The following is a 13,765-nucleotide window of genomic DNA, read 5'->3' as shown; positions in this document are numbered from 1 at the left end:
AACCACATGTTTTCTGTAGGCTTAGGTGACGACAAAGCATGGTTTACTATTACTTACCTGGTAATAAAGAAATTATCAAGTTTCCCTTCCTTTTTGAGGCTTAGTTAAATTAAGCTAAAGCTTCCCTCAGGACACTGGATGAAGTTTTTTAATTTTTAATTTTCTTAATGTTTATTTATTTTTGAGAGAGAGTGAGAGTATGAGTGGGGGAAGGGCAGAGAAAGGGAGTGAGCGGATCTGAAGAGGGCTCTGCGCTGACAGCAGACAGTCTGATGTGAGGCTCAAACTCATGGAACCATGAGATCATGACCTGAACCGAAGTCGGACACTTAACTGACTTGAGCCACACAGGTGCTCCTGGATGAAGTTTTCTTTAATGGAAAAGACATTTGCTACCAGAAGTAAAAATGTTTTCCTGGCTCACCAATGTCAGGCAATCAGTGAGGACCAGTTTGGGCAAATACCTTTAAATTGTCAGGCCTTCCTTTTGGAGAAAATATCAAGTGTTCAATATTCAAAAATTTGCTGCATCTTTTAAAAGTGTGACCTAGGCCAGTGGGACCAGAGTCCAGAATAAGGGCAGCACATGTGTGCTGTGATTTCTCAGAGGATTCCCAGACACCCATGGAAATTTAAAGCTTAATTCTCTTTTTGCCGTGTGATATTCTTCTGCCTCACAGTTCTCAGAATTGTGGTTTTCGTCTTTGAATCTCTCTCACTCAAGTACCCAAGAGACCTAAGCAGCGGATATAACATAATGAGACTGTCAAAATTCTGTATAGCCAGATTCCATCTAGTAAAATAGAATATTATATTTCTGAAAGTAGTCAATTTCACTTGCTTTTCTGGAAGGCACAAAACATGCATAATAGACTCAATTTTGCAATTTTTTTTCCAAAAGGGGGAAAAAACGATACAGAAGCAGATAGCTTGAGAAACAATCAGTATTCTACCAAATGCAGTACCTTCCCCAAGGAAGACATAAATGGAAATTTTTAGGCCAATACTCCAAGACATTATCAAAAGAATTCACATGAGGACTTGATATAAATAGTAGTAATACACTACATGCACTGATGACTAGAACAACAATCATGGCTACCACTAGAATATTAATAAATTACCAAGTAAAGCTAAAAACAAAAATCCTTCCAGACTTCTATGTCCTATATCTGTCCTGAACTGACTTCTCCCTGTAGTCACTCAGCGTCCTTATCTACTCCCTTTCTCTACCAGTGAACACCTTTGGGGTTTCTCCAAAGACAAACTCCCATCTCTGCATTCTGAGACCATATCAGTACCCAAGACACTCCAGCATAACTCAAAGTTTGAACAACAGACTCTATGGCAATGTTATACAATGAACATATTGAGAAGAAAGTGAGTCAAGACAAAGGAACTAACCAATGGCCAAGTGGTGAACAGGTGGTAGAAAAGAGTAAGAATTTGCAGTTCTAGAGTTTGGGTCAGCATTGAATTAAAGTACTTCTCACATGATCAAATTAATAAAATTTTATTAAGTTCAAACTCATCACCACCTTGGGGCATTTTAAGGACAGTGACTGATCTGGATTTTAAATCTACTTGCCTTAAACTGAAAGAGCCACTAGAATAGGAACAGAATTCCCATAAAATATTCAATATTCACAGAACACAGTAAGGGCTAAACTAACCTTGGTTTTAGGTGGTGCATTTGAAGAACCAAGATATTTAGACATATGTCTGAGAAAATAAGCCTATCATTTATTTCTTTTCAGACCCTAAGTTAACAGGTGATTTTCCTTTTTAAGTTTACCTCATTTGAAGACAATGTCCTTCCTCAATGGACACAGAGGCTGAAGAGCCCATCAGAAAGCAAGGTGGTCTCTAAGCTACTGCACCAGCCTTTCATTTTTATTTTTTGGACAGGGTATCCATTAGAGATTGACTGTTAGATCAGTAGATGACACTGCTTGATTTTAATCCCCCCTGCTTCTACTGTAAATTCAGCTCATATAAAAAAACTAATTAAAAGGAATCACACCCTAATAAAAAACTAATCACTGATGCATAACTCAACTGTCAGAAATTAAATAGTGGCCATTTGGCATAGCTGATCTAATACACAAGCAAGATTCAGAAGACAACTTCAGGAGAAAATAGTGATGAACCCACCAGAAAGGGGGAGAAAGACATGTAAGATATGTTGATGAGCTCTCAGCTAGCTGGTTCTCCTCTTAGCCATCCTTCTCTGTGAATTTACAGCCTCTCCTCTTTTTTCAGGGTCCCTAAAGGTGAGCATCTGGGGGGCTGTCTTGGGCCCTGTGCAATTTTCCTAGTTTGCTCTGTTCTTAGAATTTCCATCTTCTTTACATGCCTTCAGTGAAGGTCTCTATATAATACTCACAAATCTTGCTTCTACTTCCAATTCCTCTCTTACAAATTTAGTACTGCATTTCCAAAATTTCTTGGATATCTACTGTCATCTCAAATTCACCATATTCAGAACCAAACTCATCACCACCCACTGATTTCCATTCCTCCCTCCCTTCTTCCTTCCTTCCTTCCTTCCTTCCTCCCTTCCTCCCTTCCTTCCTTCCTCCCTCCCTCCCTCCCTCCTTCCCTCCCTTCCTCCCTCCCTCCTTCTATTGGTACTGTGGTAGACCTGGGGCACAGATAAGGATAAGGCACTCCTTGACCTTAAGGAGCTCAGAGTTTGTTCCAAATTGGAGAATCAAAACTTGAGTCAAAAAAGATCTAAGTGTCCTACCTCAAAATCCTTATTTTGTGTACAAGGCAACCAAAGCCCAGAGAGATCAAATGGCTTGTTTAAGGTCACAATTGCTATTGGCAAAGCCAGGCATTAAACCCAGCACTCCTGATCTGCTAATTTCCATCAAGGACATCATACTTGTCCCAGCCACTCTACTTAAGATCTGAGGAGACACATGATTCCTCACCATGTCCCAATCTCAACAACCAATAAAAAGCACTTTAATGTCTTTCTTTTGAACATCCCTCACACCTGCCATTTCCTTTGCTTTCTGACCATCAGCAGGCCAATCATCTAGGTCAACATGACCTTCACACATCACCCTGAACTTGCCTGCAGAGATGTTCAGTCTCCCTGGTACTTCCTGCACTAGGACATTTCCCCTGCCTGACCTACACCACCCTCCAATTTGAACCATATGTGGCTACCATGATAACATTTCTAAAACACTTGGTACACATCATACTTCTGCTCCAAACCCCACAATGAATCTCAGATATGCTCAGCACACTGTGTGGGAGAAGAGGTCTGTACTTATGGGAAAATACCACTTGCACTCTACCCCTTGGAGAATTATTTTCTCTTGAACTAGTATCTCTCAAACATATATGACCAAAGAACTTCCTTTTTGCAAGGAACACACATTACCACCCCTCAAACACAGTGATGGCAGAAACACACTGTGGGAAGCAATAGCCTGTAGGCTACAGTTCAACAGGTTGGCCAGGCAGCCCAGACTTCCTTTATTCTCCTTCCCATCCTTCCAATGACTGCCTGCTCTGGCAAAACTGCTCCATTCATCATTATTTAATACTTTATTTTCACAATTTATCCAACTGGAAATATTCTACTTCTTCCTTTCCACTTACTTAAATCTTATGCTTCTTCCAAAATTCAGTTCAGGTCTCATCTCTTCAATAAATCATTTCCCAACTCTCTCATCCCAAACTCCTGTAGCATGTATTTACTTGTATCAAAAAACCAAAGTCTCAACAGCAGAAAACACGCATAGCTCTCAGATGGGTCAAGAAGCTAATTAAATGGCAAAATTTTCCCTAACAAATACCTTTAAATTAATCTACAAGGTAAGATTATATTACATTTCCAAGAAATGGATTTCTACAAAGCAGTCAGGATCTAGAAGGAGGGGGAAAAAGAATATTTAACATCAATAAAATATTCACTATTACTGACAATGAATTCTGCTTTTTTTAACCAGAATAACTTTAGGAAGACACTAGGAAAGTCTCATGCCTTCATTTTCATTTTGCAAAAAATTTCAAGAACCAGCTAATTAATGCTATCATGAGAAGAAAAGTGAATAGTGTACAGAAAGAACAAAATCATTACAGATGCCATAAACACCACTAAGTGAATATTATTCTCTTCCCGTTTCTAGTAATTTTTTTCACATGATATAAACAAAACTAGTCTCATTTATTTAAAAGGTAACATTTCTGCATATCATTATTTAAAAATTTTTTTTCTTAATGGTGAAAAGATGCCTTGTGATAATAATGCCCAATTCAGTTCCTATTTAAAGTTAAAAGCAATCATTAAATGTCATATTTTAACACACATATATCTCCACAATCTCCCTAAGAAGCTTCAGGTTATAGAAGAGCATGTGAAGAGAAGGAAATCTGAGGTATCCCTACTCTTTCTACTTTCTGAATTGAAAATGTACAAAACTCACCTGTGGACCTCCCACCTCCTCCTGACCACCAATGTTTGCCATCCCAGAGTCATTCATTCCCAAAAAGCTATGACAACAGGAGAACAGTCATCAGCCTGGATCTCCAGTATAAGCTGGGAAGAATCTTGAACTGTCTGTACTCTGGACCTTACTGGTATGTCTAAGATTACCATGACTGATTGCTCTTCCCTGCCTCTGCTCATCTCAGCTCAGCCCATGCTTACTTGAACTTATAATGCCTTCCTGATCTCTTTAATATCTTCAGGCTTGACCTATCATCATAGAGACCAGTCCTGTTCTTCTAAGACTTTATGTTCATCTTGTTTTACCCTTTTGCTGGTCTAGCACATCATATCTGAAGATCCCTTTGCTCAGATGAGCCCAGTCTTCTGAGGTGAGAGAAGGTTTAGCCTCAAGCCATATCACCAACCTTATCATCCCACATGAACTCTTCACTTTAAGCAAACTAATCCATTCATGGAGACTTGAATTATCCAAGCTATACACATCCCTCATTTTGTTTTTCAAAAGTCCTGTCCTGTAAGACCCCGTTCAAGGCTCTGCTCCCATGAAACCTTCTCTAATTTGGCTTCAACCTCTGAACTAGTGTACTGACTGTCTTCATCAGAGATTCATGCAGCAGGTCCTGCAAAACAACAGTCCCAAAGCATGTCTCCAAGGAGAAGACTCTCTCTTGGAGAGTTACAGTGCAAATTATCATATTAAAGACTTAGAGGGGCGCCTGGGTGGCTCAGTCGGCTAAGCATCCGACTTCAGTTCAGGTCGATCTCGCGGTCGTGAGTTCGAGCCCCGCATCGGGCTCTGGGCTGATGGCTCAGAGCCTGGAGCCTGCTTTCGATTCTGTGTCTCCCTCTCTCTCTGCCCCTCCTCTGTTCATGCTCTATCTCTCTCTGTCTCAAAAATAAATAAACGTTAAAAAAAAAAGACTTAGAAATCTTACAGCAAAGAAATCTTCCAAACAATATTGAATGCCCTGTTACTGAAACTTATTTAGCTGTGGAATCCCTTTTCTATCTTCTATCCTTTAATAATAATTTGGAAGCACAGATATAAGGAAAACAGGTCTCCACAAGTCAGTGGCATTTCCCATAAGTGATTTTGTATTCTAATGTGTCCATGTGCCCATGTCTTCTTTCCAGCTGGTTGGAGTAGTAATAATCCAGCAGCTCCAATTAGCTTTGGGCTTTCTCAATGTCTATTGCTGTCTTTATCCTCACATCACTCTGCTTGCTAAGTGTAAAGTCATGCACAGTGCCTAGTACATAGTGAATACAGAAGATTCAAGCTACTTTCATTTTGAAGCAGTAGAGAATGTGGTTAGGAGTTGGGTCTGTGGAAAATGACCCCGTTCTAAGTCTGGCCGAGCCCTCACCAGTGAGATGGAGGACTATGTCTGTTTTGCTCATTCATGCCTTATACACACACACAGTGCCTAGCACAGAACATACAGTTAGTTAAGTATTTATCGAGTGAATTAAGGACAAAGCAGTTCTCAACCCAAATGATTTTGCCTACCAGGAAGACATTTGACAATGGCCGGAGACAGTTTGGGCTGTCACAATTAGCATCTGGTGGGTGAATGTCAGGGATGCTATGAAACATCCTACGATGTACAGGACAAAGAACTATCTAGCCCCAAATGTTGAGAAACCCAGAGTTATGCTGATCAGGGATAAATTTCTAAATACAAACACTATTTGGCTTTGAGCAAGTTGTTGAATTTTTCTAAGTCTTAATTTCCTCATCTGTAGAATGCAGAACTGATTATAAGATTGTAATAAGATAATATATATACAAAAGAGATAAACTGAGTAACACATACGAGATGTTTAACACAGTGATTGGTGCATAGAAAGTATGACCTATAGATGTGACCCGTGAGCATTCTTACTGTCAGCCTTTATTCATTGTCTCATAATGACATGAAGCTTTCAACTGAAATCTTCATGGTCTCAGAACTCACTATATCAATTCTAGAGTGAGTATTTTATCAAAATAAACTCTGTACCCCCATTTATGTCTCCTGTACAGTCAGATTTTATTTATGTGCTCACCAGTGGCTCAATAGTGAAAATGTTACTTAAGAAGAGCATGCTGTCTTCCTGAACCAGCTTCCTCTGATTCTCAAAGGTGTGGGACAAAATGGAAAGACGTTCTCGGAGTGAAGGATCAATAACGCACTCTTCAAGAAACTCATCAGTCTCATTCTTTTCCTCTTTGCTCAGATCATCACAGACCCTAAAAAAAATAGAGGAAACATGAGATCCATTTTGATACTCCCATGAAGAACGTTGTAAAGGCCTCCCCTCCAGTCCATCCTGCTGGAAATGGTCTTGCCCATCACCCTGAGGTAGTCCCTCCTTGCCCTAAGTCTGTAACATACCAGCTGGGTGACTTTGGACTTTAACCTCTTGAGAGCATCAGTTTGCTCATCGGTTAGTCACTTCATTTGACAAGCCCTCCCAGGTTTCCTGTTCCACTCATGCCCATTTACTTACTCCTGAGTCCTTATGTATATTTAGACAAATATTTTCTTTCAGGTAATTATGTTTCTCAGGCTTCTTCTTTTTTTTAAGTTTATTTATTTATTTTGAGAGAGACAGAGCACAAGAGTGGGAGAGGCAGAGAGAGGGAGAGACAGAATCCCAAGCAGGCCTCGCACCATTAGCACAGAGCCCGATGCAGGGCTTGAACTCACAAACTGTGAGATCATGACCTCAGCCAAGATCAAAAGTCCGACGCTTAACCAACTGCACCACTCATGCACCCCTCCCAGGCTGTTTTTTAAATATTTAACATTTACCCTACCTCTTACACTTGAAAAACAATTTTGTTTCTTTTTAAACTTGCTTAGATTTTTTTTTAAGTTTAATTATTTATTTTGACAGAGACAGAAACAGCGTGAGTGGGGGAGAGGAAGAGAGAGAATCCCAAGTAGACTCCATGATGCCAGTGCAGAGCCTGACAAGGGGCTTGAACTAACAAAACCATGAAGTCATGACCTGAGCCACCCAGGAGCCCCCGCTTAGCTCTGATTCTTTCTCAGCTGTTAGTCCCCTAGAGAAAAGAATCTGGAACCAGCAAGGACCAGTCTTGGTTACTGATGCTACTACCATTTACTAGCTCTATGACTTTGGGGGTTATTGAAGCCTCAGTGCCTTCACCTAAAAAACAGAAATAATAGAAGCTCCTCCATCATAAAGATGTGTTGACGATTCAACATGAATAAGGACCTGGTGCAGTTCCTAGGACATAGCAGGTACTCAATAAATACGAGTTTTCTCCCTGGGTCAAGCATAGGCAATTACCAAGCTGTAAAGCTTTTAAAATGCTCAAACCACACCTAAAGTGAGCTCCTCTTTTCTCTCCTTCTAGCTCTTAACATCCATTGTGGTAAGTCAGAAAAGCAGCCTTTCCCAACCCTCTCCTCACTACCCTCACCAGAGCTGTGCTCACAGTACTCCTAGTATCTGTTACTTCACCTGCACTTAGAAGACTGAATTCTATCTCCCCCCAGGATGTATGACTACTTTCCAGCATTTTACTGGTATTATCAATGGTGAGAGACAACTTATTTAGTTAAGTGAGTGCTCAGTAAGAACCCTGAGTCACCAAATCCCTGTCCCAGCCCCAACTATTTTCTAAATGACTTCATGCAAACCGTTATGTTTAGCAATGTCAAATAGCTCTTTTTTATAACTTTAGCATTCAGGTTCCTTTGGTCACAGAACATAAAGAAGTCAAAGAAATGGGTTCAATGTGTTCTGGTCCCGAGGAAGAAAGCATCAGAGGATGCACGGGCTTCCTTTTCATTGCTAGCTTGAAAGCAGCGTCCAAGGTAACCAGAGCAGCAGACCTTGTACACTGCTGAGACAAATTAAAGAGACCTCAGTCCACAGAGAGAAGGGAAACCACTTACTCCTGTGAGTGGAATTTTTGATACCTACCTTTAGGATACACCCTGAAGAAACAATCATGGATAAAAACAACGACATAGCCAGAAAGATGTTCATCAAAGTGCTAGCCACACTACCAACAGATGTGGGTAAATTTGATGTGAGAGACTGAAGGACTGGTTAAAAAAAATAATGGGAATCATAAACATTACATTTCTTTAGGTTATTGGGTTATTGGGAGTGCAGTGTGAGGATGAAATGTCTTGTATGGATCGAGGATGAAAATTCTGCAGGAACTGATGAGAATGATTACCTCAAACCTTACAACAGAAAACAAAACAGAACAAAACAAAAATTCCCAAAAGCTCTTCTCCCACACTGTTGGCATTCATGAATCACTAACAACCACATAATGCGAAGGGGGTCATGATATACTGTATGTCTCCCTCTGTGTCCTCTGATTAGAGAACTGGAGCCATGGCTGAGAGTCTAAGAAGGGAACATGCAACACCTTGAGCTGGGTTGACTCTAACAAGTGATTCTCTATACCTCAGTCTATTGTCTGGCCATCTTGTCCTGCTGGTATTCATGGTCTCCTACATTCAGAGGGGGTTCTGTTTTACAGTGAGGAAACCTCTTATCAGAGAGCTAGCCACCTTCAGGCATCAAGTACAGTCCAGCCTATAGACTCTAGTGAATGGGGAAGAAATGTGTCTCAGGTACAGCTGCATTGAACCAGTAATGTTCCCTCATGTTGAGGTGCTACAGACCCTGCTCCTTTGCAGCACCCTCAAAAGATAGTAACTGGGTGCTGAGGAGATTAAAAACTAAGAGCCTTGGGCTTCAAGAGAGAAATACTCCCATATCCACACACTTGGCATGGAAAATATGAAGCCATCCAACTTCAAATGTACAGTGTGACCCTGGACACCAAGCAACTCTGTGATGACTATTATAAACTGAAGACTAGAGATCTCCCTTCCTGTTTACCAAGTACCATTCAAGTCTTCAGATTCTTGTACAACCCTACAGAAGAGAAGGGCCCCTCAAATACAAGTAAGATTAAATTTATTACTAGCCACAGGGCAGGTTCAAAGTCCAATTAAAACTGATCTATCTAGAGAAACACATCACTTCCTACACCTGAATGGTGTGGAAAAAAATCCATGCTGACAACTTTGTGGGGGTTCCATCGAGGATTCTTGAAGTTCTTGTATAGAACAAATCTAGAATTATAGCCAAATGCTATTAAAACAATGGCCATGACCATCATGGAGAAATGGGGAGCAAAAATCCTCAAAAGCCCATGCCAAGTCTCTGAATAGAATAAACTGTGATTATAATGAGTATAAAAGAATCTTGTAGGATGTTTTATAATCTCTCAGGACAAGGAGGAGGAGGCAAGGAGAGAGGAATGAATCCTCCATTTCTGAAGAGATTAATTTCTCTGCAAGTCCCAGAAAAAACATCAACAAACATGAAGACCCAAAGGAAAACTTCTTAAAGTTCCACATATCTGATTCTGAAGGTTAAAAAAAAAAAGAAAAACGAAACAAATCCCAGAACTTCTTCCTAGGGGGAGTGACATCTTCATTGTCAGAGTCTAGAGCCTAGGATTAGCCCAAGGTCCTCAAATATGGACACGTGTCACGAGGTTTTGGTAGGTAAAGAGGAAGTCATCCTTCTTAGAATGGAAATAATAAACAGCCAGAAAGGAATAGGGTTTCCTACTCCTGATTAAGGCTGAAATTCAAGATCTCCAAGTCTTAACTCAGGCCACATCATTAAGATGCTGGAGGACAGAAACCGCAATGGCTAGAATGGTCTTGAGGGTATCCATTAAAGCAATTAGCATTCTCAACCTAACAGTGAGCAACTTTCAGCCCCTGTAAGATGAATGCCTTAGGACCAGCTTTAAGCCATATTATAACTAGAGAGCAGCGGGCAGATTCTTGAGTCTCACCTAGAAATCTACACTGACGTATTAAATCTTAGGTCCTTGGGGAGCTACAAAAGGAAACTGTAGTCTCTCAAAGTATATGCATGAGCCCATTTAGAATAGATCCTCTCTGTTCCAAGTTGAGGACCAAACTAATGGTGTTTGCCTTGCTTTTCAAGAGGATGAGCATTCCATGGCTAGTTATGTCCAGAACAAAAATTGATAACTAACAACATGAACTTTGATTTTTAAAAATACATTAAAAAATGAAAGTTGTGGCAGATTTGGGGATATATCAAGGCACAAGACAGGCATAAAACAGAAAAGACACTCTGGTCAAATAAGCAATTGGGCATAAATGGCTTTGTATCCTCTCTATTTTACCTCTTGCCCTAGCCATCTGGCCCTAGGAGAGGGGGGAGGGAGAAGGTAAGGAGCAGCATACTCAATAAACTCTTCACTTAGATCAACCAATCCAGTTTGGAGAAACATGAGTTGGGCTGCCATGACTCCCAAAGTGAAAATGGAAGTATTCTTATTTAGGCATTTGAAACCACTTTTCAAGTTCATTATTTAACGGAGGGGCATAGTCTTAGATGATGAAAGGAGGCTTCCAATCATGGTTATGGAAATACTATTCCATATTATTCCTTTGTTACAAAAAAAATACTATAGGAAATAATAGACCAAGAGAGATAATAAAAGAAAGACAACACAAGAGAAAAGGAAAAATAAGCCTCAGAATAATATGAAAGAAATAGGGGCATGAGTATCAGGGGAGGTAAAGTAGAGGGGAAAAAAGAAAGAAATGTCCATCCATGTATAGTTGAAATTATATTCTCTATCCCTGGCATCTCTGATAATAACTGGTTTGAATTTTTTTTCTTAAGTTCAACTATTTAAATTAACTTCCTTAAACACTTTTTGGACATTGGCATGGCATCAGTCATGTCTTATACATACAGTCAAACACACATAGTTGAAGCTGAAGCTGGCTTTCCTTCTGATAGTGTGCACCCATCCTCCCAAAAAGATTATGCCCACAGGACAAGCAGGATATTGAAACATGGTTTACTGGCATCTCTGTGTTTGTACCTGCTCTCCTATTTTATCTTTAAACATGCTTGGACCATTCTCATTGTTGGTACACTCGTGAACGAAGGAATCAGGACAAATGAAGCAGTGGATGAGCAATTTTCTCTTGCCTTTTGAACTACTGGCATTTCTATGGTATGAGGCAAACTGAAGTTTTTAAGCAGGAAAGCCTTTTCTTTTCTCACTTTTTAAAGATGGCACAGTGGTAATCCAGTGATTAAAGCTCATTGTCTGAATGATAAAGCTTCTGGTCCACTGTGTCCTGCCATTGTCACAGCTCCTTCTGATTCAATTAGGGACAGCACACTGGGGGATTTCTGCCTGGTTTCCATGGACCCAAGACTTTTACTTTTATCACATACTAACTTGGTTTTAAACAAAGCTTTGAAGCTTCCCAGGGCTAATCTTTAATGAAAATGGAGAGGCAAATAAAAAAGGCTGAAATAAATTCCAATGAAAGCAGCAAAAGTGCTAATTCAGGGAGGGTGGAAGGAGATAAAAATGAAATTGGACTTTAAAAGAGGCAAGGACAGACTTGGTAAAAAGAAATACTCAAAATTGAACAGTGATGAGATTAGTTAAAAGAGTTTGGTTTTCCATTTCATTAATTTTCTCCACTGCCTGAAGTATCATTTTAAAAAGTAGAAGATTAAAGATACCAACAAGGAATCATTATTAAATTATATGGTTAGCAGGGATCGAACAATGCTACTAAAACTGAGAATATAAAAGTCATTATACCTAAGCCTTTCTTTTTCCTAAATTCTTTGTTTTCTGGAAATATTTTTTCACCGAAAAAAAATTTCACATTGATCCCAATCCAAAAGAGGTTATTTTTAGAAACTATGAAATCTGACCAATCTGATTAGAGATTGAGACAAAATACAGACCTGTAGGTTAGTTTTGAAAGAACAGTGAAAAAATGATATATTCGGTCTTCATTTTTCTTTTAAAGTTTGTTTATTTATTTTGAGAGAGACAAAGACAATGCAGAGAGAGGGAGAAAGAATTCCAAGAAGGCTCCACGCTGTGAGCACAGAGCCCAACTGTCTGGGATCAAATCCACATAACTGTGAGATCCTGACCTGAGCCATAGCCAAGAGTTGGATGCTTAACCTACTGAGAAACCCAGCTGCCCCTGATATATTTGGTCTTTAAAATCCAGGAGTTTAGCTACTAATAAATTAAAGCCAGGTTAAGATGAACTGAGGATGGGCAATACTGTGTTCCAGATAGCTCTTTAAATGAAATTCTTTAAGTGAAATTCAAGTTTTTAAATTCTTTTCTTTAAATGAAAAAAGGAGCATCATACACTGGAACCAAGCTATAAAAAGCTGACCTTGTTTGAGGTGGTTAAAAACTTACCACAAAAGTCACTGATTTTTCATAATAACTGAGCTTTGAGGTCCCCCAAATTATAGCATATAGGTGTTTTTCTTACAAACCTATACTTTTCTCTGTCTTCCTCTTCCTGGGTAGCAAATATCTTCCACTGGAAATGGGCAATGATGTTACTGCGGTTGTGAATAGTTACAGTTCGCTGACTGGCCAGAGATATGTAGGTTTTCTCAATGATCAAGGAATTCCTGTCCAGCCTTATATTCATGTCTATGGCAGCTCCATAAAGAGACAGAAATATTTTTTCACCTAGAAATTAACAAAGTATAAACACACTTTGAGATTTATTCTAGAATGATGCTACTAGGCAATTTTTTCCCCAAGATAAAGTGATAACACAAGCACTAGACATTTTATTCTTTTTTCTCCTCCATCAATCCAGAAACCAGACATGATCAGAAAACTTAAATATTATGTATTGTGTAGTTATAGAGAATCAGACTATCTTATTTGGTCACTGTAAAAACCACATAAAATATGAATTTCTATGGTGGGTATGACAAGACCTTTTCTTCTTTGTAACATTTCTAAATTCTACAGCCTGACCACGAGGGTACTTGAGTTTTAGAATTATAACCACATGCCTCATTTTTATTCAAAACATGAATTGGAAATCTGATTCCTTTTTTAAATAAGAAATTGCTTTTTTTTTAAGTTTATTTATTTATTTCAAGAGAGAGAAAGAGATTGGGAGGGGCAGAGAGAGAGGGAAGGAGAGAGAGAAGGCCAAGCTGGCTCCACACTGTCAGCACAGAGTCCGATGTGGGGCTTGAACTCATGAACGACGAGATTATGACCTAAGCTGAAAACAAGAGTCCAGTGCTTAACTGAATCAGCTACCCAGGGCCACCTGGCCACCCAGAACCCTTCTTTTTTTTTTTAATGTTTATTTATTTTTGAGAGAGAGGGAAAGCACAAGTTGGAGAGTGGCAGAGAGGGACAAAGAGGATCCAAAGCAGGCTCTGCAC

The 13,765-nt window shown here is 39.6% G+C and overlaps 1 protein-coding gene across 1 annotated transcript in view; it reads right to left on the bottom strand.

The window, feature by feature from the left end:
• The window catches only part of HYDIN (HYDIN axonemal central pair apparatus protein), a 312,192-nt gene that overhangs the window by 127,810 nt on the left and 170,617 nt on the right, over positions 1-13,765 (bottom strand). The window contains exons 9-10 of the mRNA XM_049622586.1: positions 12,845-13,046; positions 6,524-6,707 (exon numbers count right to left, since the gene is read on the bottom strand). Of these exons, the coding sequence (XP_049478543.1) occupies positions 6,524-6,707; positions 12,845-13,046 (386 nt within the window). The remainder of the gene's footprint in view (positions 1-6,523; positions 6,708-12,844; positions 13,047-13,765) is intronic.

The sequence above is a fragment of the Panthera uncia genome (genome assembly GCF_023721935.1).
Source record: "Panthera uncia isolate 11264 chromosome E2 unlocalized genomic scaffold, Puncia_PCG_1.0 HiC_scaffold_20, whole genome shotgun sequence".
Lineage (NCBI taxonomy): Eukaryota > Metazoa > Chordata > Mammalia > Carnivora > Felidae > Panthera > Panthera uncia.
The sequence above is the reverse complement of the archived record's forward strand: the minus strand, read 5'-3'. Positions and strand labels throughout refer to the sequence as shown.